At 40.7% G+C, this 22,905-nt stretch overlaps 1 protein-coding gene across 2 annotated transcripts; it reads left to right on the plus strand.

Annotated features, from left to right (window-relative positions):
• The first annotated feature begins 428 nt into the window (after positions 1-428).
• On the plus strand, positions 429-17,136 carry LOC149434035 (serine/threonine-protein kinase VRK1-like). Of its 2 annotated transcripts, none has more exons than XM_089664187.1 (4): positions 429-510; positions 1,276-1,451; positions 15,024-15,102; positions 16,980-17,136. In XM_089664187.1, the coding sequence occupies exons 1-4, from the start codon at positions 477-479 to the stop codon at positions 17,051-17,053; spliced, it is 363 nt and encodes a 120-aa protein (XP_089520313.1). In that variant the 5' UTR covers positions 429-476; the 3' UTR covers positions 17,054-17,136. The 2 variants fall into 2 exon arrangements, with proteins under 2 accessions (XP_089520313.1, XP_089520312.1); XM_089664186.1 differs by having other exon boundaries at positions 430-510; positions 15,021-15,102.
• Positions 17,137-22,905: the final 5,769 nt, after the last annotated feature.

The raw sequence follows: 22,905 nt of genomic DNA on the forward strand, positions 1-22,905 counted from the left end.
AGAAACGCCTAAAAATGTGTGACTTGGAAGTCTATGGAGCCAAAAAATGCTTGTAATCTGCCAAAAAAAAAGCTCATGTACATTTTTGAGCAACGGTCATTTTGCTTCAGGCGACAGAATACTCCTATGTGAACGGGGCCCATTGAAATTAATAGGATTTGGCTAATTGAGCATTTTTAAAGCTGTAAGCTTCAAGCAGAAAATCGCTCAGGTGTGAATGCAGCCTAAAGGAAATCTGGGTAGGAAACCACTGATGGAATATAATTTAAGATTTGTTTGTGAGTTCCCTGGGAGCTCAGGAATCTCTGAGATGGGCTACTTTTTTTTACAATAATTGGGCATAGCTTTTTAAGTTGAGCTTTGCTATCCTCATAGGTTCTTTTGAAGAATGTCTGTCATTTTAAAAGTGCAAACACAAATATCAACTTTTTTTTTCTTTTTCTTTTTTCAGGTATTCTGATGAAATCCCAACACTTATGGACACCTGCTTCCCTGGGAAAAAGAAACCAGGTTGAATCACAATTAACATACGGAATCTTAAATTGAAATATCTTGTGTTAGATGGGTATGGGCTGTATGATCGCGGGCTTCTTTGCTTTACACTAAATGCTGAGTGAAAGCACTTCATTTCTTTTTTTTCCCCCCAAGATACTTCAACATGCTTAAATGTAGGCAAATGTCAGACTGGTCTGACAAGCAAAGCATCAACACTTCTTTCTAAAAGCTACATTTGCCAGCCTCTTCTAGCCAGTGGGAAAGCCCATCATATGGTGATGAGCCAAAAGGAATGTGAGGCGGCTGGACTTGCCCACAAGCTCTCAGAATACCCTGCATTCAAAGCTTTGCCTATCAGAGTGGCCCAGTATTTGGCCTTATCTGGGAGATTTTTTAAAGCTGCTGCCAAGTATGTGCAGTCACCTCTAGACGCCCACAGTTTATACAAGCAGCATATTTTTACTATGTTTCTAGAAATGGAATCTCTTTAAAATGATATTAAAGGCTTGTTTTGTGCGATGCACAGTGGTCCCCTACCTTTTCTTTGGCAGTCTGCTGCTGGCTGCTTCTTTTTCCGGGTGCCTCCTTAGTAAGCCATGTGCTATGGGGGCATCAGTGCACTGCCAAGCTAGACTGTGTGCTTCCTTAGATGCACAGCGTCGGTAAGCCAAACCTCCGCTCCATTCTCATAGGAGATGACAGCAGCAGAAAACTGTACTCCCGCACAAAACAATTCAAATAGAAGTGTATTACTTACTGTACTCTTCTTGCTTTCAATAGGTGAAATATCAAAGTACATGATGGAAATTGCTCATCTGGGCTATGACTCTAAACCTCCATATCAGAAGTTAAGAGACATTCTTTCACAAGGCCTAAAGGCATTGGGTAGCAAGGATGATGGGAAGCTGGACTTCCCTGGTACCCAGAATGGACATGTCCCTGCAAAGGATCGAAAGGTATGTCTATTGAATGTGTACAGATAATATAGGATGTCATAATTGGCATAGCTCTACATATATATGCAAACCAGTATTTTTTTTTTTTTTTGTCCATTGAGGGACTCAGTCTTCAACCTTTGGGTTGTACTGCTACCTACAGAAGGGTTGGACACTGGCAATTAAAAGCTTTTGGGCAGCCCAGGATAACCACTTCTACTACTAGCAAGCATGCCTCAGTTTTTTTCTAGTGTCCTAAGAGGATGGACATCTTTTCTGCAGCTGTTTTTTCCCCCTTACTTAGTGTTACTAAAGCCTCAACAGTAAAATAAGTCTGTATATGCAGTAAAGGATGCTTGTTATACTCACTGTGGAGCCTAAGGGGTAATCCTCTGCATTGTGCGAAAAAGCTATTTGATCCTGACTTCTCTGATCCTCCCTTCTTCCAGTGGCCCCCTCTTATCTCCTGTTAAGACATATCATGTATAGACACTCTGCACATGTTCAGTTTGGTGTGTATTGCTAGAGAAGGGTTTTTTTTTTTTTTTTTTTTTTTTTTGGGTAGAGTGCATGTGAGCAGCACAGGGCCAATCAGCATTGTCCAGAGGTCAGGGGTTCTGCATGCTCCTAGAGCAGAAAGAAAACTCCTCCTTCAAAAGAACCTATGAGGATAGCAAAGCTCAACTTAAAAAGCTATGCCCAATTATTGTAAAAAATAGCCCATCTCAGAGATTCCTGCACTCCCAGGGAACTCACAAACAAATCTTAAATTATATTTCATCAGTGGTTTCCTACCCAGATTTCCTTTAGGCTGCATTCCCACCTGAGCGATTTTTCTGCTTGAAGCTTACAGCTCTAAAAATGCTCAATTAGCCAAATCCCATTAATTTCAATGGCCCCGTTCACATATGAGTATTCTGTCGCCTGAAGAAAAATGACCGTTGCTCAAAAATGTACATGAGCTTTTTTTTTTTTTGGCAGATTACAAGCATTTGTGGCCTCATAGACTTCAAGTCACACATTTTTAGGTGTTTCTATTGAGCGTTTTGTCTCGTGTTTTCTGCTCAAACAGCGGCTCTCCACCCTTATTTTCTTCCCCTCTCCTTCCCCTAGTGCTTTCTATTGGCTAAACAAACCACCTGAAGCTGTAAAATGTTTGTAATACACTTCTAAAAAAACTATCAAATAAAAAGCGCCAGTAAAATATATACGGCTACATTTTTAAAAGGTTGTTTTTTTTTGTTTTTTTTAACTACTTTGGGCCAGTTTTCCTTTGATAATAAAAATTAGGAGATATCCACCAAATAAAAGCCCAACTGTCCAGAAAGAACACGGTATTCACCTGGATACACTAAGTTGCGATGTTATGTACAGTTATACTAACACATGTCAAAGTTTCAGAATTTGGTTTGGATGTTAAAGTGGTTGTAAAGGTTGAAGGTTTTTTTTTTTTCTCCTTCATGCATTCTATGCATGAAGATAAAAAAACCTGTGTGCAGCAGCTCCCCTAACCCCCTCAATACTTGTGGTTCATCGCGAATCAGCGATGTAAATGACAGCCTCGACTGTTCCAGGTCTTTGCCTCCTCATTGGCTGAGACAGCAAGCGAGAGCCATTGGTTCCCGCTGCTGTCAATCCCAGCCGGTCCGCCAGTGGGGAGGGGGGGTCAAGCCGTGGCTTTGCGTGTGAATGGACACACGGAGCAGCAGGTGCCCCCATAGCAAGCCGCTTGTTGTGGGGGCACCTGACAGAGAGGAGGAGCCAGGAGAACCTGCGGGGGACCCGAGAAGAGGATCCAGGCTACTCTGTGCAAAACCACTACACACAGCAGGTAAGTATAGACATGTTTGTTGTTTTACAAAAAAAGAACCTTTTGGTATCTTTTCAAGGTCTGTTTTAACCCTGACCATGAAGGGGTTAAAGGCAATATGTGAAAAAATTTAGGCTCACTTTATTTGTGGCCCCAGGTCCTCAGAACGGCCTCCAGGCATTCTAGAATAATATTGGCATGCCGCAAGATATGTAAAATCCAGGGTTCTATGATGAAATATGGAGCTTGCATACTAATGCTCTGGCCTGGTTCCTCCTGTCCCTTGTGCTTTCCTGTTGATCAGTTAGGTTGTCCATCTCATTTGGTGGCTAGTTGGGAAGTGTAGGGACTGTTTATCAAACTAGGGAAGCTCACAGTTTCTAAAAAGGCCCCCCAGGTCCTTTTTTTACCTTCCTGTATACCCTGATCCCATTTTATTCCTTTGTCATGATCAAGGTCTGATATACAAAGTAGCTTGTACTAAGCGAAATTTACTGTGTTGTTTACCTCCTTCAACAGTGAACTACAATTGACTGGAGGTCACACAGATCCTTCTCCTTTTTGCAAATGCAAAAAATATGAAAACATGCTGAATGACGTTGAAATTAAAGGCTGAAAATCACAAGACCTCAATTTTAGATTTGTTGTAGATGTTTTTCTTCCTAGAACATTAGCAAGGCCATGTTATGATTCCATTTATGTCGTATGTTGTACAGTGTATTGTATTTGGGGCAGTGGGTGTCACCAATGAAAACCCGCTTCTGCAATTTACAATGCACTTACATGTAGGTTCTTGAAACAATGCAGACATTCCCATCTCTCAGTGTGCCACATGATTGGATTTGTGCCAGCAATAGCAGCATGTGATTGTTCGGTTGCGACTGAGGTTCCTTCATGCATTGCCATCTCTGGCCCCTCAGAATTCCTCAAGTCTTTTAAGAGTGCTCAGCTGATCATTAATCAAATAAGAAATGTTTGTTACTGTGGGTGGTGGTTCCTGTTTGTAAACTGATTGCAAATTTCAGGAACCTCACTTTTTTGGAGGGAAGAATAAATACGTACCTGCTTTTTTGGCTTTTTTTTTTTGTTGTTTGTTTTGATGTTGCTCTGTTTTTATCTGATCATCTCAAGATTTTTTCTTTTTTTTTTGTAAGCTAAAATCTAAAGATTTATCATTCTGATTGATTACACCCCAATCCCCACCAATTTTACACTAGTTTATAAACTCTTTTATTCATTTGTTCACTAAAATGACTCAATTTATCCTGCCATGAAATGTTTTTCACGGATGATAGCTTTCCTTTTTTTCCCTTTTTTATTAAAAGGAAAAAAACAAAAATATGGATGGACTTCATATTTGGTCAATTTCTAGTGACATTAGCAGCATCTTAGTGTGTAATACATTGCCTCACCTTGCTCATACACATAGCTTTTTTTTTTTTTTCCCTCAATAGTCACAAGATCACTAAGCTCTGGGCTCTCCTGTGTCCATGAGGGGCTGCACGATGGGTCTAAATTCACAGACCCGTGACATCACCTGCTTGCTTCATTGCGCCCCTGTTGGAAATCCCTCCCACTAGCTGAAGCAACCACTTCTTCTCAGAGAGGAGTCCAAGCTATGAGATCACATGACCACTCCAAAAAAAAGTAAAAATAAAAGGTATTTTACACTACTTCTTTGCAAACAGTATGCAGAGTATATACAAACAGGAGGCAGTGGTCTAAAACTTGGTTATATCAGCATTTCCAGCAAAAATAAAACGGTTTAAAGGATAAGTTCACCTTTTTGTAACATGTTACATCCATATTCAGGGTGTAACATGTTACAAGCTTCCAGCTCCAAACAGAAGCACACACTTTCATCCAAAGATGTGATTCTCTGTCTTGCTCCAAGCCAATGAAGGGGTGTCCCTTCTTGTCAGAATGGGGACACATTTGTTGGAGTTCTTGTTCCTGTAAATCTGATGCGAGTCCAGAGTGTCATTTCTAGAGTCTGGCTTTGCCACCTCCCCACTTCATGCTTACAAATTTTCCACTCGCCACAGAGACTGGTGGATATTCATGCTGCTGCCTAGCAGCTCCTTTTTGCAGAAGATCTGTGCCCCAGTCCAAAGAAAGGACAATTTTCATGGTTTCTACTCAAATCTGTTCAGTTCCTGGCTTAATAAAAAAAAAAAAATAGTGTGGTCCTTTCTAGATCTGAAGACTCCCAACCTGTTTTTTTGGGTTTGAAAGTTCTACATGAAATCAGCCAGGTTGGTCATTGCCTTCCTCCCTCTGAGGATTTTCTGGCTTCAACAGACATTTTCAATGCTTATGTCCAGATCTTTTCTCCTTATTAGTGCTGTCAGCATTTTGCCCCCCCCCCCAGTTTTTACCAAGGTGCTTGCCTTGATCACTCTTGTGTGAGAACGTAGCACATTTTTGGGAGTAAGGGTTTCTGTGACTTCAGTGCCAGACTGGAAATCCACCACTCCAGGGAGAGTCTGGTCTTGCAGGTCAGATGCATGGGGTGTACTGAATTTTGAGTCTGTTTGTCCCATACTGCCAGAATGTTGAGTTGCATAAGTCTGGAGTGAAATAGGGCGGGCTTCCTTGCCTCAAAGGAGTCTAAAATCAGTCCCAAGACCCTCATGTAATCACATATTTAGAATAGACCCAAGGGCAAGGGTAGCACTACTAAAATTACAATTTTGATTTGGTGGTAAAATCCGTTTCTTAGCGTACAGCACACTTGCCCCTCCCCCTCTGTTCCTATGATCTCCCTATTGTTTGCTGAAAAGTGAAGGCTAGCTGGGAGTGGTAAGTATTATATAGAAGGATGTTCCTCCAGCTTTTTTTTTTTTTTTTTTTTTTTTTTTTGACAGTGTCCCATCACCTGAAATTGGCTGCATACATCCATATTTAAAGTGTTAATAAACCCAGGACCCTGCTTTCACTATATCTGGTCTCCCACAGCACACAGAATATGGAAATACAATTATTTTAGTAAATATAAACTGCTAAATACCTTTTCTTATCAGCAATTAGTTTAGTCTTGTGACTTCTATCAGTGTTCAGCAGAGCACTGGTTAAAGCTTGTAGGAGGGGTTTTCTTTCTGCTCTAGGAGGATGCAGAACCCCTGACCTCTGTCTGACCCTGTGCTGATCACCTGCACTCTCCCAAGAAAAAAAAAAAAACTTCTCTAGCAATACACACCAAACTTAGCATGTGCAGAGTGTCTCCACATGATATGTCTTATCAGGAGATGAGAGCGGAGCACTGAAAGAAGTAAGGATTAAGCTACCTTTTTACACAATGCAGAGGATTAACCCCTTAGGGTCCACAGTGAGTATAACAAGCACGCTTTACTGCATATACAGACTAAAGTGTTACTAAACCCACAACAGTAAAATCAAAGACTAAAGAATCTTGTACTGTACTCCAAGACAGATTTTTAACCCCTAAATGACTGGGGTAAAACAAATGTTGATGCCTGAACACAATTTTGCAACTTTGACGTGTCTATAAAACTGTACATATCATTGCAACTACTTTCTGCATCAAAGTGGATAATACCTTGTTTTTTATAAGGACAAATTGGACCTTTTTTGGTGATAAATAGTAACCGATCTCTCTGGATATTATTTTTTTTATTCTCAAAGAAAAACTGGCCCAAAATAGTAAAAAAAAAATATTTTTTAAATTTCGCTGTATATTTTTTGCTACTGTCATAACCTACTACCAAAGAACAACCCAAAAAAAATTCTGCTTCTGACAATTGCAGTGATACCACGTTTATGTAATTTGTATGTACCCGTAGTACAGCCCAGAAACAACAGTGCGCATTTACTTCTTTTATCCTACCTAAAACACACTAATATTTTAACCACTTGCCCTCCAGAGGATTTACTCCCCTTCCTGACCAGGCCATTTTTTGCTGTTCGGTACTGCGCTATTTCAGCTGGTTATCGCGGTCTTGCAATGCTTTACCCAAAAGAAATTGATGTCCTTTTTTTCACACAATCAGAGCTTTCTTTTGGTGGTATTTAATTTTTGCTCTATAAACAAAATTACCTCCAAAGTTTGGGGAAAAAAAAAATATTTTTCACTTTTGGTTATAAAAAATTATCCAATAAACTCAGTCATAAATTTAGGCTAAAATGTATTCTGCTACACGACTTTGGTAAAAAAAAAAAAAAATCTCAATACATGTATATTAATTGGTTTGTGTGAAAGTTATAGTGTCTACAAACTATGGTATATATCTAAAAATCGATAAATCCTGATGTACTGACGGCTGATCTCATTTGAGGCCCCAAACAGCCAGGACAGTACAAATATCCCCCAAATGACCGCTATTCTGAAAGTAGACAGCCTTAGAGGCATATATTGGAATTTACGTAGCATTTGCTTTCTGATTGCCTATCCCATTTCTTGAGGTGCTAAAATGCCAGGGCAATCCAAATCCCCCCCCCCCCCCCCCCCATGACCACTTTTTGGAAAGTAGACACCCAAAGGGTTTTGTAGAGGCATGTTGAGTCCATGGAACATTTTATTTTTTGCTACACATTTTTTGAATGACTTTTTTTTTTTTTTAATTTTTCTTACACATAGTTGTTATTTAATGATATATTGCTCATGCATGCCATGGGTATTTGTGGAATAACACCCCAAAACACATTCTCCTACTTCTTCCGAGTATGGGGATACCACATGTGAGAGACTTTTTGGCAGCCTAATTACATACAGGAGCCCAAAATCCACTGACCAACTCCAGGCTTTCAAATGGCAAATATCCTCATCGCTTCCCCGCTACCCATCAGTTTTGGAGGCTCTAAAATGCCAGGATAGTACAAACCCCTTAAATTACCCCTTTTTGGAACATAGACCCCAAGGAATTGATAAGAGGCATGGTGAGTATCTTACAGATATCAGTTTTGTTACAGGGTTTTGAAAAAAAAAAAAAGAATACTTTTTTGTTTTTTCTTTGTTTTTCCAAAAATATGGCAACAAATAAGATCTGCAAAACAGTCACCATGCCTCTTAGCAAATATCTTGGAGTGTCTACTTTTCAAAAAGGGGTAATTTGAGGGGGGGGGGGGGGGCTTATACTATCCTGGCATTTCAGAGCCATCAATAGAAGCTTATGACACACATCACCCACTCTTGAAGACCGTCTTTTCTGACCCTTTTTGTTCACATGAAAAAACTGTGCTTTTTTGCTAGAAAATTACTTTAAACCCCCAAACATTATATATTTTTTAACGCAGAGGCTATAGAGCATAAAACGGGCTGTTGAAATTTTTTACGTCATACAGTATTTGCGCAGTGATTTTTCAAACGCAAATCTTTTGGGGAAAAGTACACTTTTTAGAATTTTAATGCAAAAAACACAATGTATTGCTCAATTGTGTGATAAAATATAAAAGATGATGTTACGCTGAGTAAATGGATACCAAACATGACATGCTTTAAAATTACGCATGCCCGTGCAATGGCAACAAAGTACATACATTTTTATTATCGATAGGCAATGCTTTTTAAAGCTTTTACAGGACACCAGTTTATATTTACACAGGATCTGACTTTCGTGGCGATACCGCACGTGCATGGTGCAACCACTGTTTACATACGTGCATGGGGACAATGCTTGTGCGCGGGTGCTTATTTTTTTAAGTTATTTTGATATTTTTAATTATTTTTACACTATCCCTTTCATATTATTTTTTTTTTTTATCACTTTTAATGCTATCACAGGGAATGCAAATATCCCCTATAACTTCAATGGGAATTGTCATATTTTCTTTTTTGAGAAATCTGGGGTCTATCTCCTCTGGCCTTACATTATCTAATCTCATCAAGATTGGTGTGATCAGATACTTTCCCAATTTACAAATGGCGCTGTTTATATTCTGCAAAACTAAAGTGATGAAATGCTCGTAGCTTCTGGTCTCTTACACTATAGAGATGATTTGAGCCATTCTGGTCTCTGAACAGCTCTATGGATAGCCAGCGGCTCAGCTGGTTGCATTCTCGGATTTCCCTGTCGGACAGGAGAGCCCAAGAAAACTGTGGAAGTCAGTAGGGGGGGGTAAAAATGTAACTTCCCACTGCTCCTAAAAGCAATTCAGCAGCTAATTGGCCACTAGGATTGCTTTTACATGAAATCCGCCCGCCAGCTGAAAAAAACGGTACCAGAATGACGCCCACACACTTTTTTGATTACCTCTTTCTCCCTGCAAGGAGAGATTGAATGGAGGGAAAGCTACATTGCATCTCTTTCCCCTTGCAGAGAGAAAACGCAGGGGCAGTCTGCACAGTGACTGATCACCATGATAACTAATCAGAGGCTATCACAGCAATCTCAGGATTTGGAACTGGTCATTAGAATGGAACCCGGGACTCCCAGTGAGAGCCTGGTCTCTGTGCTGGGAGTGGGCTGTACGGCACGGTCCCAGCACAAAGACAGATACTCACATGTGGCCCCACAGAAAAAAAGCCCTTTTCAGTAAGGCTGCATATTTGCATATGGTCGGTGGTATGGGGGTTAGGTTAACTGATAGGATTTTTTTTTTTTTTTTTTTTTTAAACTTATTTTCTTGGTTCCACTCTTATGTCTATAATCATGCTCTCTGTACTGCTGTGCTACAAAACTGAGTCATGGTGGTAATAGGAGTTGAGCTGACCATAGATGGATCCAAATTTGGCCGAGTCAGCAGGGACCGGACAAATTTTGTTTCATATGGATGTGCCTGTTTAACAGAAGCCAGATGGGCTCGTTGGGATATTTTTTTTTGCTCAGCCAGCTACAGCCTCTGATCTGTGTATTCTGACAGTGGAGAGTACTACTTGGAAGGATTCTTCCATCCACTTCGCTTGTGTGGGTGGAGGAATCTTCTTCTTTTTTTTTTTTCTTTTTTTTTTTTTCCGCAGACTGATAAAAAAAAAAAAAAGAAAAAAAAAAGGAATCCCCTATGGCCAGATTTTTTTACTGTTGGCTGCTGGGTTGCCAGATCTTTCACCTTATTGGGAAAATGCCTTCCTGGCTATTGCGTGAAGTAGAAATAGGCACTTTTGCTTATGTATCATCATTACCTGTGATATCCTTTGCGTAGTCCACACCCCACCATCCCTCATTGTACCATGACAGTTACAAATGTATATACTATATTTATATGAAGTTTTTATCACATGCCTAAAACTTTTTATTGAAAGTAGTCATTGCTTTTTGAGTAGATTTGCATGCGCTTTTCGAATTTCTCAGTTTTACTGCATCAGTTATCCTATGATTGTCTTGAAATTGTAATGAGTAACGCAGAAATAAACCTTTCATTTTAAGCATTCTATAAAATCTTGTCGAAATAGCCTAAAAACATTATAATTTCTAGGTTTCCATTCTGCCTGTGCATAACGGCAGCATAAGCAGTCCAGTAATGAGATCTGCTGTCTGTATTTCTAGTCCGAATGAAAAGTGTCTGTGTGTATTCCTGCCTAATGCATCACAAATCTGCTGACATGCTAACCTTGAAGTCCTAGCTGGCGATAATCAGGCCTGTGCAGCGGCAGAGAAGATGTACCTAATGCACTCCATCAATGCAGTTTGCATATGGGAGTTCCCACGGGGGAGCTGTTCTGTGCCAGCTGAGGGTTACCTGCCCATTGCCGTTATTGTATGTAATTATCAAACCAATCTGTTCAGCCCAGCAGGGTTTAGATGGTAATCTGAAAGCGGTGCTCCTTCAATGAGAAATGGATTGCACTATCCACCCCCTCACCTTTTATCCCCATCAGCATTGTAGCCATACAGCTGCATTCTTAGCATCAAAGCTCCAGACCGTAGGGAAGTACAATTGTAATTTCATATAATTGTCCGACAAGAGCATTGTCAAGGAAGAGCAGACCTGTAAATATACCTGGGGGGGTATGAACTCTGAATTATGTGCATGCTAATTATTGATTGTGCCTGCAATTAATGTACACTAGAGCTCTCACTAAAAATATAAAAAAGGAAATTAAAAAGACCATATCTTATTATATTTTTCTATAAAATGCCTATTATGCCGCTGTGTACATCAAATAATGGGGTGAAGGTTAGGAACACCAAACAAAACATGTACAGAAATGTGACACAGAATAGGAAAAGGGTCTTGCCTTAATGAGCTTTCAGGCAAATTGATGTGAAAACAATAGATATAATAGATGATGAATGGGGTAAAGAACACCGTGGATAGGCAGTCGGAGAGGTGGGTTTGAAGGAATATTTGAATTTTCTACCTACTTAAATGTTAAGATGTCTAGAGATTTGGTTGAAAGAAACCTTGCTTTTGTTCATGGGATAAGATTACGTGCAAGGATATTCGTAAATATTGATTGTAGTATTTTGGGATTCGTTCACAAATATGTTTATCCTTTATACGTATTATGAAAGCAACTTCCTATTATGTGGAATGATCCGTTTTCTTTCTTGTTCATTGAGGGACACAGGAAGTTTTTACCTTTGGGGGTTATAGTGCTTCCTAGTGCCTAGAGGCAGAATGGATGCTGGCAAACAAAATTGGTGGGCCAGCCCAGGATAACCTCTCCTACTGCCAGGTATACCTTTGCTATTTTTCTTGTGTCCTAGGATGATGGTTGTCTTTTTATCAGTGCTGCTGTTTGTGGTGGTTTTTTTTTTTTTTTCTTCAATCAGAACTGTTATCCACATTGCTACTGAATGTTTCCATTACAGTAAGTAGCAAATTATCCTCAGCCTGACTTTTGCACTGTAGCTGAACCCTGCAGGACTGGACATTGCAGGGCTAGCCTGGAACTGACCTTCTGGGTTCCCATTGGGGCGCTTTCGAGAATCTGCCAGAAGCTGGAGAATGTGTTCCAGAGTACCTGGCATTACCTCTGCCATGGAAAGAGCACTTAGTGGTGAAATGTGTGGGGACTTGGGACTGAGTGTTGACTTGGGACTGAGTGTTGACTTGGGACTGAGTGTTGACTTGGGACTGAGTGTTGACTTGGGACTGAGTGTTGACTTGGGACTGAGTGTTGACTTGGGACTGAGTGTTGACTTGGGACTGAGTGTTGACTTGGGACTGAGTGTTGACTTGGGACTGAGTGTTGACTTGGGACTGAGTGTTGACTTGGGACTGAGTGTTGACTTGGGACTGAGTGTTGACTTGGGACTGAGTGTTGACTTGGGACTGAGTGTTGACTTGGGACTGAGTGTTGACTTGGGACTGAGTGTTGACTTGGGACTGAGTGTTGACTTGGGACTGAGTGTTGACTTGGGACTGAGTGTTGACATAGGTGAAATGTGTGGGGATTTGTGCACTTTCCTGACATAGTGAAGCATCTCCCTGCTGCTGCTCCTGTTGCAAAAAGCCTCAGGGCACTTGGCCTCTTCTTATGTCCCACCTACAGTGACTTTGGTCACCTCCGGCCACTCAAACTTCTGGTCCTTAACCCTCACCTGCTAGGAGTTGTTGAGGTTTGTGAGTACTCGAGACCTTCCCCTTGAGATTGTGTATCTGCTTTGTGGTCACAACCTATCATATTCCAGACATGGGAAGAAAGAAGTCAGTCCTGCTGTATTGGATACTCCCAGCTCACTTCCTGCTAAAGGATCAACAACTGCTTCCAGCATACCCCCTGTGCTTCTGGTGGCTGCAGCCTGGGATCATGTTGTCCTTTGCTGTTGATTCTGTCTTAGAAGTCCTGTTGTGAGGCTGGGTCCTCTGCCCTCTTGAGGGTTGTTTTTTCATAGTCATGTAGGATCTTAAGTAATTTGCTAACTCTGATTGCAGAAACCATAAGCGAGCTTCCTCTTCTGCAGATTTGATTTACATGCAACCTGCGCGGCTTCTAAACCAGCTGCAGAAACTGTCTGATTCTGCATAGCTTAAATCCCTGTGAGCTTAACCCTGAGAAGTTGTAGTTTACTGCTATTACTTCCAAGTTAAAGAAAAACATTTCAGTTCTTTTTAATGCAGTGCGTGCCACTTTGAAACCAGAAGATCAGCCCATTTTTCCAGTGCTTCTTCCAGCCTTGGGCCAGATAGGCCCCTAAGGCTTTTACAGCTGTCTTTATACAGAGATTGGAAACATATTGCAGGCTGTGCACTCCCCCCTAAATGCTTTCCAGCCTTCTATCCGTTTGTTGCAGATTTTATTGAAAAGTAGGCTGCCTTATGTGGACCCAGCTGTATCTCACCTTAACAAGGCAACTTTGATTCTGATATAGTATACACCTGCTTTTAAGGACTCCACTGATAAGCAGTTGGAGGTGCTTTCGATAACTGTTCTCTTCCAGATCCTGCTTTGTACCCACTTCTGGTTGTGACTTTACTTTGCCAGACCATTTATCACTGGGTGAAATTCCTTAGGAAACCTACCTTTTCTGCTTGTGGAATACACGGAGCCGATGGCTGTGGTGTTGAATGTCAGCTGTGATGGCCTACTGGAATCCGCAAGTCTCCTGGCAATGCATATGTGTAGGGCACTTTGGCTAAAGTACTGGATCGTGGAATGGACTGGTAAAGTGATCCACATGCCCTTCAATGGACAATGCCAGTGCTTGATGGTGTCTTCAAGGATGTTACTTCATAAGGAAAAAGTCTATGGAGCAGACTGAAGTCATTTCTCTCTCTCGCTGACAAGAATTTTCCCTCTGTTTCTCCGCTCCACCAGCTTCACTGTTGAGACCACCCTAAAAAAATCCCGGTGGTTTTACTTCCAACCTGTTCACGGTTCTAAAACCCAAAGTGCATAATAACCCCCTCCCAATCTTGGTCCTGGAACCCTTGAATGTTTAAGTTTTGGGTTCACATTCTAAATGGAATCCACCACATCTGTCATTGCCTTCTTTCATCGGGGAAGCTTGCTGAGAGGAAGGTGGATGGGAGTCTGGGGCACCTTGCTGGTACATGGGATTATTTTTGGAGGAATCGCATCTTCAAATAAACATTGGGATTCATCTCTCCCTTCATCATGGGGGGCCATCCAGTCTGGATTCAGATGGCTAACACCACAGTGGTGGTTTACATCAACCATCAGGAAGGACCCAGAAGTCTTGATGCTGCATGAGAGGCACAGCAGAATATTACATTTTCGTCTTGTCAGCCATTGACATTACAGGCTTGGACTATTGGCAGGCAGATTTCCTTAATCAACTATATTAACTCTCAGGGTAGTGTTCTGTACACCAGAGGTGTATAGTGTTTGGCTCTCAGCACCATCAAAGGTCAAGTTTCAGCTCTTTCCATTCTGTTTCAGAAACAATTGGTCTCTCAAGTTTTAGATTTTTGTGTAGGGGATCTCATGTTTTTGGTACTGCTTTTCTACAAAACTGAGGTATTCTAGAGTAAGAAGAGATTATCCTGTACTGGCCTACAGCTGTCCATTCTTCTTTAGACAGTAATATAACCCAAAGGTGAATGACTTCTTGTGCCCCTCCAATGGAATCCCAAGAAAAGGCTTTTATAAGGAGTACAAAAATCCTGTTTTATTCAGTCCCTGTGTCTAATAGGGTGGTTGACCTGGTAGGCAATTCAAGCATTTTATGTTATAATTTTGTTTTCTCATTCATAAGAAATATTTTTGGAAATCGTTCAACAGGGATCCTAAACAAATGCTTAGCTCATGTTAAAAGGGTTCAGTTAAAATCCTTTTCCTATAATGTTTTACGTTTTTTTTTTTTTTTTTTGTTCCTTTTGAGCCTCCCACCCCTATGTTTGATGTGAACGCAATAGAATTGTAAGACCTTAATTCTGTTTATAGCAGCTTACTAGAGGAGAGTTTTCTCTTTTAGCAGAGAAAGTTAGCCAAGCCATCTGAAGAGGATGAAGAAGAGGAGAATTCACTGGTAGAGGTGCAGAAGAAAAAGCCCAGAGGTAATTTTTTTGGCAACAATAAATCTTCTATACATTGCAAGAAAGGATGGGTTTCAGACAATGTTGGTAATTTCAATAGTCATCATAATTCTTATACTTGGTGTGGTGGGATAGTTTCATAAGGTTTTCTCTTTATGTATACATATACGTTCTTTGGGTGCCTAGTATAGTAAAGAGTTTAGAGGGATTAAAGTGAGCCTGTATTGTGCCCGAGAAATGCATAGATATTTACCTTAATGCCTCAATCCCACACTGTTTAACACCTCCATTTACTCCCTTGGTCACCTGTGGTAGCAAAGAGGGGGATTACCCATTGTAAGCACCAAGATGGCTGTGTTTAGAGCTTACAGTGGGTTAAAGGATAAGTTCACCTTTAAAAAAAAAAATAATAATGTGCATTTATTATTTTTATTATCGGGAGCCTGTAAACGGTCAGTGTAAGTGTCTGCCAGTACCTCGTGCTAGCTGGCAGTTACTGAATTATAGGAATAATCTATGAACTACTAGAGCGCTCACCAGTGCCCTGGTAATTCATTGAGAACTACAAACCGTCGGTCGCAATGGCTGATGGTAGTTCTTTAAACAACACAACTCTGTGAATGAATGATGCGGCCACGTTTCTGAAAATTGTAATAGTGGAAACAGGGAGAAGATCCCCAGCCCACTGTCACAGCAGGGGCTCGGAGGGAGGGAGGGGGTTGCTGGAGCTGCTTATTTAGTAAGGTGTTACACCTTGGATACCTAAGCAGTCACTGTGGAAGTTGCAAATCTCTGTAGTAGTCTGTGCCAGCTACAGTGATAGCAATGATCTTCTGGTTTCTGTGCCAGGCATCTTCCCTTGTGCATAATAATCACAGAAATTTGCTCATCAAGCACTTCCGCCACTCTCAGAATGCCTAGGGGGTTATTTAGCAAAGCTGCATGATGCAAAATCTGGTGCAGCTGTGCATAGAAACCAATCCGCTTCCAGGTTTTTTTTTTTTTTTTTTTTTTTCTGGGGGGGGGGGGTTCAAAGCCTAAACAAGCTGAAGTTAGAAGCTGATTGGATAATATGCACAGCTGCACCAAATTCTGAATGCACCCATTTTAGTTAATTTCCCCCTTTGTGTTTTGTTCAGTAAATGCAAGGACTTCTCTGTTTTGAAGATCATGATAGCATCACCCTGCCTCTCCCCCTAGTCTGCACTTAGCCCCGGTTCACACCAAACACAACATTGATATTGTGGTACTTCACTTGAAAGCCACGGACCCTGTGCGATTTAGTATGTGGCATGCCTGACATCTGTGCGACTTCATGCACAGATCTCAATGCAAGGCGCACCTGAAATCACCGAAAATAGTGCAGGAACTATTTTCAAAATTGGTGCAACCGCATTGGAGTCACACCAATTTGAATGGCTCCATTGTTCATAATAAGGTGCGACTTGTCATGCGATTTGAAACTGTCAAACCACATGACAAGTTGCACCGGTGTGAACCGGAGCTTAAACAACATTTTACCAAACCGCGCAATGGGGTTTATTTACTAAAACTGGAGAGTGCAAATCCTAATGCAGCTGTGCATGGCAGCCAATCAGCCTCTAACTTCAGCTTCTTCAATTAAGCTTTGACAACAAAAAAACTGGAAGATGATGATAAACCCCTGTGTGTTTTTTAACCTACATGGAGGGACTTTTCTCTGCATAGGCTGATCTCCTAAAAAGGTGAACTTTGTCTTATAATGTTGCACTTCAGTAGGGAAGGCCAATGTATGCAATATGTGTAGGTAAACTTGGGGAAGAGCTGATCTTACATTAGTTGCTCATCTAGGCTTCTGAAATTCTTGTTTTTCAATTTTGTCCCTAAATTATCTTATGAAATGTATGTATTTTGAACAGGTCGCCCTGCAAAGGCTGTTGCAAATCCTTCAGAACCACCCGCAAAGGGACGGGGACGAGGTCAAAAGAAATAGTATTGTGTTTTTTTACATGTTTTTTATGTTTGTATGGAGAAAGTATTGATTTAATATCTTTTCAGAATAAACATTTTAATGAATACTTTGTGTTTTTTGTATTAAATGAAGTAATCAAATATATCATTCATTGACATCTCTGTTTTTGGATAGAGGTTGATGAGATGCAACTTTTGACTGAATATACAGTGGATATAAAAAGTCTACACACCCCTGTTAAAATGTCTGGTTTCTGTGATGTAAAAAAAGAGACAAAGATAAATAATTTCAGAACTTTTTCCACCTTTTTAATGTGACCTATAAACTGTACAACTCAATTGAAAAACAAACATCTTTTTTTTGGGGGGGGAGTAAACATAAACACTAAAATGCGGTTGCATAAGTGTGCACACCCTCTTATAACTGGGGATATAGCTGCGTTCAGAATTAAGCAATCACATTCAAAATCATGTTAAATAGGAGTCAGTACACACCTGACCTTTAAAGTGCCTCTGATTAACCCCACATAAACTATGGCTGTTCTATTAGGTCTTTCCTGACATTTTCTTAGTCGCATCGTACAGCAAAAGCCATGGTCCGCAGAAAGCTTCCAAAGCATCAGAGGGATCTCATTGTTAAAAGGTATCAATCAGGAGAAGGGTACAAAAGAATTTCCAAGGCATTAGATATATCATGGAACCCAGTGAAGACCGTCATCAAGTGGAGAAAATATGGCGCAAGAGTGTCACCAAGAACAGGACGTCCCTCCAAAATTCATGAAAAGATGGGAAGAAAACATGAACTGGGAGGCTGCCAAGAAGCCTACAGCAACATTAAAGGAGCTGCAGGAATATCTGGCAAGTACTGGCTGTGTGGTCCATGTGACAACAATCTCCCGTATTCTTCATATGTCTGGGCTATGGGGTAGAGTGGCAAGATGGAAGCCTTTTCTTACGAAGAAAAGCATCCAAGCCTGGCTAAATTTTACAAAACACATCTGAAGTCTACCAAAAGCATGTGGGAAAATGTGTTCTGGTCTGATGAAACCAAGGTTGAACCTTTTGGCCATAATTCCAAAAGATATGTTTTGACGCAAAAACAACACTGTACATCACTAGAAGAACACCATATCCACGGTGAAGCATGGTGGTGGCAGCATAATGCTTTGGGGCTTTTCTTCAGCTGGAACTGGGGCCTTAGTCAAGGTAGAGGGAATTATGAACAGTTCCAAATACCAGTCAATATTGGTACAAAACCTTCAGGCTTCTGCTAGAAAGCTGAACATGAAGAGGAACTTCATCTTTCAGCATGACAACGACCCAAAGCATACACCCCAATCATCAAAGGAATGGCTTCACCAGCAGAAGATTAAAGTTTTGGAATGGCCCAGCCCTGAATCCGATTGAAAATCTGTGGCGTTATCTGAAGAGGGCTGTGCACAGGAGATGCCCTCGCAGTCTGACAGATATGGAGTGTTTTTGCAAGGAAGAGTGGGCAAATATTGGCAAGTCAGGATGTGCCATGCTGATCGACTCATCCCCACAAAGTCTGAGTGCTGAAATCAAACCAAAAGGCGCTCCAACAAAGTATTAGTTTAAGGGTGTGCATGCTTATGCAACCATATTATTTTAGTTTATTTCCCTCCACCTAAAAGATTTCAGTTTGTTCAACTGAGTTGTACAGTTTATAGGTCAGATTTAAGGTGGAAAACGTTTTGAAATGATTTATCTGTGTCCCATTTTTTTACATCACAGAAACTTGACATTTTAACAGGGGTGTGTAGACTTTTTATATCCACTGTATGCTTGTAAACCCATGTGTGAATCAAGGATGATATGTGTTGTCTGATGACCTCTCTGCACAATGGCTATGAATAAGGTATTTTCTTGACTGAAACGCGTTAGTATTGGTTGCTCTGGAATATTTTACTCTACATATAATAAAAGAAAATACATTTTTGTTACACCTTATTGCCAACATTTTGTTTTTTGGATGTCTGCACAGCTGCTGCCTACCAAAAGTATAAAGCCAAAACTTGAAATTTGCTATTGGTCTTTGTCTCTGTAGGGAGATTTTGCTTTACCTCCTGTCTTGGAAAATACAGGAAGTGGGAGGAAATATCTCCAAAGTTAGTGGAAATCCTCTTCTACACTAATCATCAGAACAAGTGTCACCATTGAAGATTTCCCCTTTATTGCTATTCTGGTGTTAGCAGTAGAATTTTGGATTTCCTATCACTTTCCACCCTGGTGACAGTGGCCAGCAAGACAAATGCAAATGACAACATAGATGGATAAAAACCATCAATTGGGGTTTCCATACTTTCCAAAATTAATTATTACCCTTCTCTGTAAAAGATAAGACTTGATTTATCCTAAAAAAAAAAAAAAAAAAAAAAAAAAAAAATCGGTTTCCGGCTGATAAACACAACTTGCTTTTTACTTACTGTCTTTCATGCTGGTGGGCAGACAGGTCATGAAAAGCACCTTGTTTTCTATATTGATCTCAAAGTGGTCATCAGCTGGTGTCTTAGATAGCGGTGTCATCTTACACACAAAAAATGATTACTAGGGGGTCATGTTGACTTTCAGAACTTCACATCGTAGGTAAGCTGTGGATAAATTCAGGGCTGCAGAGAACTACAAATACTGCTTTTTGGTATGAAATTTATGATATCAAATCATACCTTTGTTTAGGTAACCATACCTATTATGCGGTCATTTTAAAACTTGGTAGAAGACATAAGTCTCCTGTAAAGGGAAACTGTTTTCATGGACATTATATATTTAAAGTGGTTGTAAACCTCAGACATGAAATGTGAACAAAGCATATCCCTCTATAGGGTGTATTTGTCTCTATCCAGAGTACATGGAAAACGCTTTGCATGCATTTCTGATGAGGGGAAAAAAGGCTCTGGACAGCATCTAGATATGAAACGGTTAAAAACTCTTCTAAACGCAAACGCTTATAAATGCGGTTAGCCGCATTTACAAGCGTTTGGTGTTTTGAAACGTTGATAAAATCTACTGAACGCAAGTTTGGTGCGTTCAAAAAAAAGATTGTTAATCAACTGCCTGTAAACGACAGTGTACATGGACACATAGGAAAACATTAAGGAGAGATCAGGGGCTGCTGGAAAAAAAAAAAACGCAGAAAAGCTCCTAAACGTCAGTTTATCAGCTGCAGTGTACATGAACCCTAAAAGGAGAAAAAAAAAGCCTCTAAGCAAAATTTGCAACTTTGCCACCTGCTGGCCACAAGCAAAATTGAAATTCATATTCAGTATATTTATGTAAATAAAATAAATGATTACGGGACATAGAAAAATACAAAGCCACTATGTTGTAATGTAGCTTGTTCACTACATTACCATCTGTAGAGTCTCCCAAAATGAAAATGCGCAGATTTTATGTAATGTAATTTCTGAGAGCCCGGAAGGAGTGCGCATTTGTGCATTTCCTGTAGACCATCCCGGTATTCCTGTGCCCATTCTTGGCACATTGCAGGAGAGCTGCCTTTAGACTGCATTTACAGCTCTTGATGACTCCAGTTGTGTGTAAATATTAGAAAACAGCAGGGTAATACATTCCAAGAATCACTTGAGTAGTGCTGCAAAGACGAGTGTCCTTACTGGTATTGTAGTCATACTCCCAAGATCCCCTGCTGTTTCTAATCAGTGCGCACAGCCGTGAAAAAACTGGACTGACATTTACAGGCACAGCAGGGAGATACTTGACTAGGGAATGTTAAAGATTCTACTACCTGCGTTTCAAAGTGGCCACTGTATATGATAAATCTTCACAGGGGGACTAGTCTGCGCTTCCTCTGATCGCTTAATGAGGATATCGATAATGAAGCCGAGTCCCCATACTCCCACACAACCTCTCATACGATGTACGTTTAGGAAAGTGAAATGTGTGCTTCTTATGTCCCTGCTTAGGACTAATTGGAAATCCCTTAACAAGTCTTCCATTCTTCTAGGAAAGACGATACAATTTTTTTTTCGCGTGCATATGCATTAGTTTTAACTGTATTATCTGCAGTTTTTATAAATTTTTCTCTCTCTATGTACCTCTATTGCATAGTAAACATTTAAAAAAAAAAAAAAAAAAAAAAAAATTATATATATATATATATATATATATATATATATACACACATATACATACACACACACACACACACACACTCTGTACATACACACAGTGAAGGAAATAAGTATTTGATCCCCTGCTGATTTTGAATGTTTGCCCACTCACAAAGAAATGCTCAGTCTAAACATCGAATGTTCGGTGTATTGTAACACTGAGAGACAGAATAGCAACAAAAAATTGAAAAGAAATGCGTGTCTAACAAATTATACACGGATTTGCATGTTCATGAGGGAAATAAGTATTTGATCCCCTATCATTCAGCAGGATTTCTGGCTACCAGGTGTCTCTCATACAGGTAACAAGCTGAGATTAGAAGCAGTCTCTTAAAGGGAGTGCTGCTAATCTCATTTTGTTACCTGTATAAAAGACACCTGTCCACAGGAGCAATCAAACAATCCGATTCCAAACGCTCCACCATGGCAAAGGCCAAACAGCTGTCCAAGGATGTCAGGGACAAGATTGTAGACCTACAAAGGCTGGACTGGGCTACCAAACGATCGGCAAGCAGCTTGGTGAGAAGGTGACAACAGTTGGTGCAATCATTTGCAAATGGAAGAAACACAAAACAACTGTCAGTCTCCCTAGGTCTGGTGCACCATGCAAGATCTCACCTCGTGGAGTGTCAATGATCATGAGAACAGTGAGGAATCATCCCAGAACTACACGTGAGGATCTTGTCAATGATCTCCAGGCAGCTGGGACCACAGTCACCAAGAAAACAATTTGTAACTCACTACGCCGACAAGGACTGAAATCTTGCAGTGCCCGCAAGGTCCCTCTGCTCCAGAAATCACATGTCCAGGCCCGTCTGAAGTTTGCCACTGAACATCTGAATGATGCAGAGGAGGACTGGTTGAAAGTGTTGTGGTCAGATGAGACCAAAATTGAGCTCTTTGGCCTCAACTCGCCGTGTTTGGAGGAGGAGGAATGCTGCCTGTGACCCCGAGAACACCATCCCAACTATCAAACGTGGTGGAAACATTCTGCTTTGGGGGTGTTTTTCTGCTAAGGGGACAGGACAACTGCACCTCATCAAAGGGACGATAGACGGGGCAATGTACCATCAAATCTTGGGTGAGAATCTTCTTCCCTCAACCAGGGCATTGAAAATTGGTCGTGGATGGGTGTTCCAGCATGACAGTGACCCAAAACACACGGCCGAGGCAACAAAGGAGTGGCTCAAGAAGAAGCACATTAAGGTCCTGGAGTGGCCAAGCCAGTCTTCAGACCTTAATCCGATTGAAAACCTGTGGAGGGAGCTGAAAGTTCAAGTTGCCAAACGTCAGTCACCAAACCTTAATGACTTGGAGAGGATCTGCCAAGAGGAGTGGGCCAAAATCCCTCCTGAGATGTGTGCAAACCTGGTGGCCAACTACAGGAAACATCCGACCTTGGTGATTGCCAACAAGGGATTTGCCACCAAGTACTAAGTCATGTTTTGTGAAGGGCATCAAATACTTATTTCCCTCATGAACATGCAAATCAGTCATCATTTGTTAGACATGCATTTCTTTTGAATTTTGTGTTGCTATTCTGTCTCTCAGTGTTACAATACACCTACCATTCGATTTTTAGACTGATCGTTTCTTTGTGAGTGGGCAAACATTCAAAACCAGTAAGAGATCAAATACTTATTTCCTTCACTGTGTATTTATCTCTTGTAACTACATCTCTATCTGCTTATTATGTAAGTAGTTCTGCACAGCAATCAGACATCAT

The sequence above is a fragment of the Staurois parvus genome, unplaced genomic scaffold, assembly GCF_062004578.1.
Source record: "Staurois parvus isolate SC_StPar_1 unplaced genomic scaffold, SC_StPar_1.0 ptg001848l, whole genome shotgun sequence".
Classification (NCBI taxonomy): Eukaryota; Metazoa; Chordata; class Amphibia; order Anura; family Ranidae; genus Staurois; species Staurois parvus.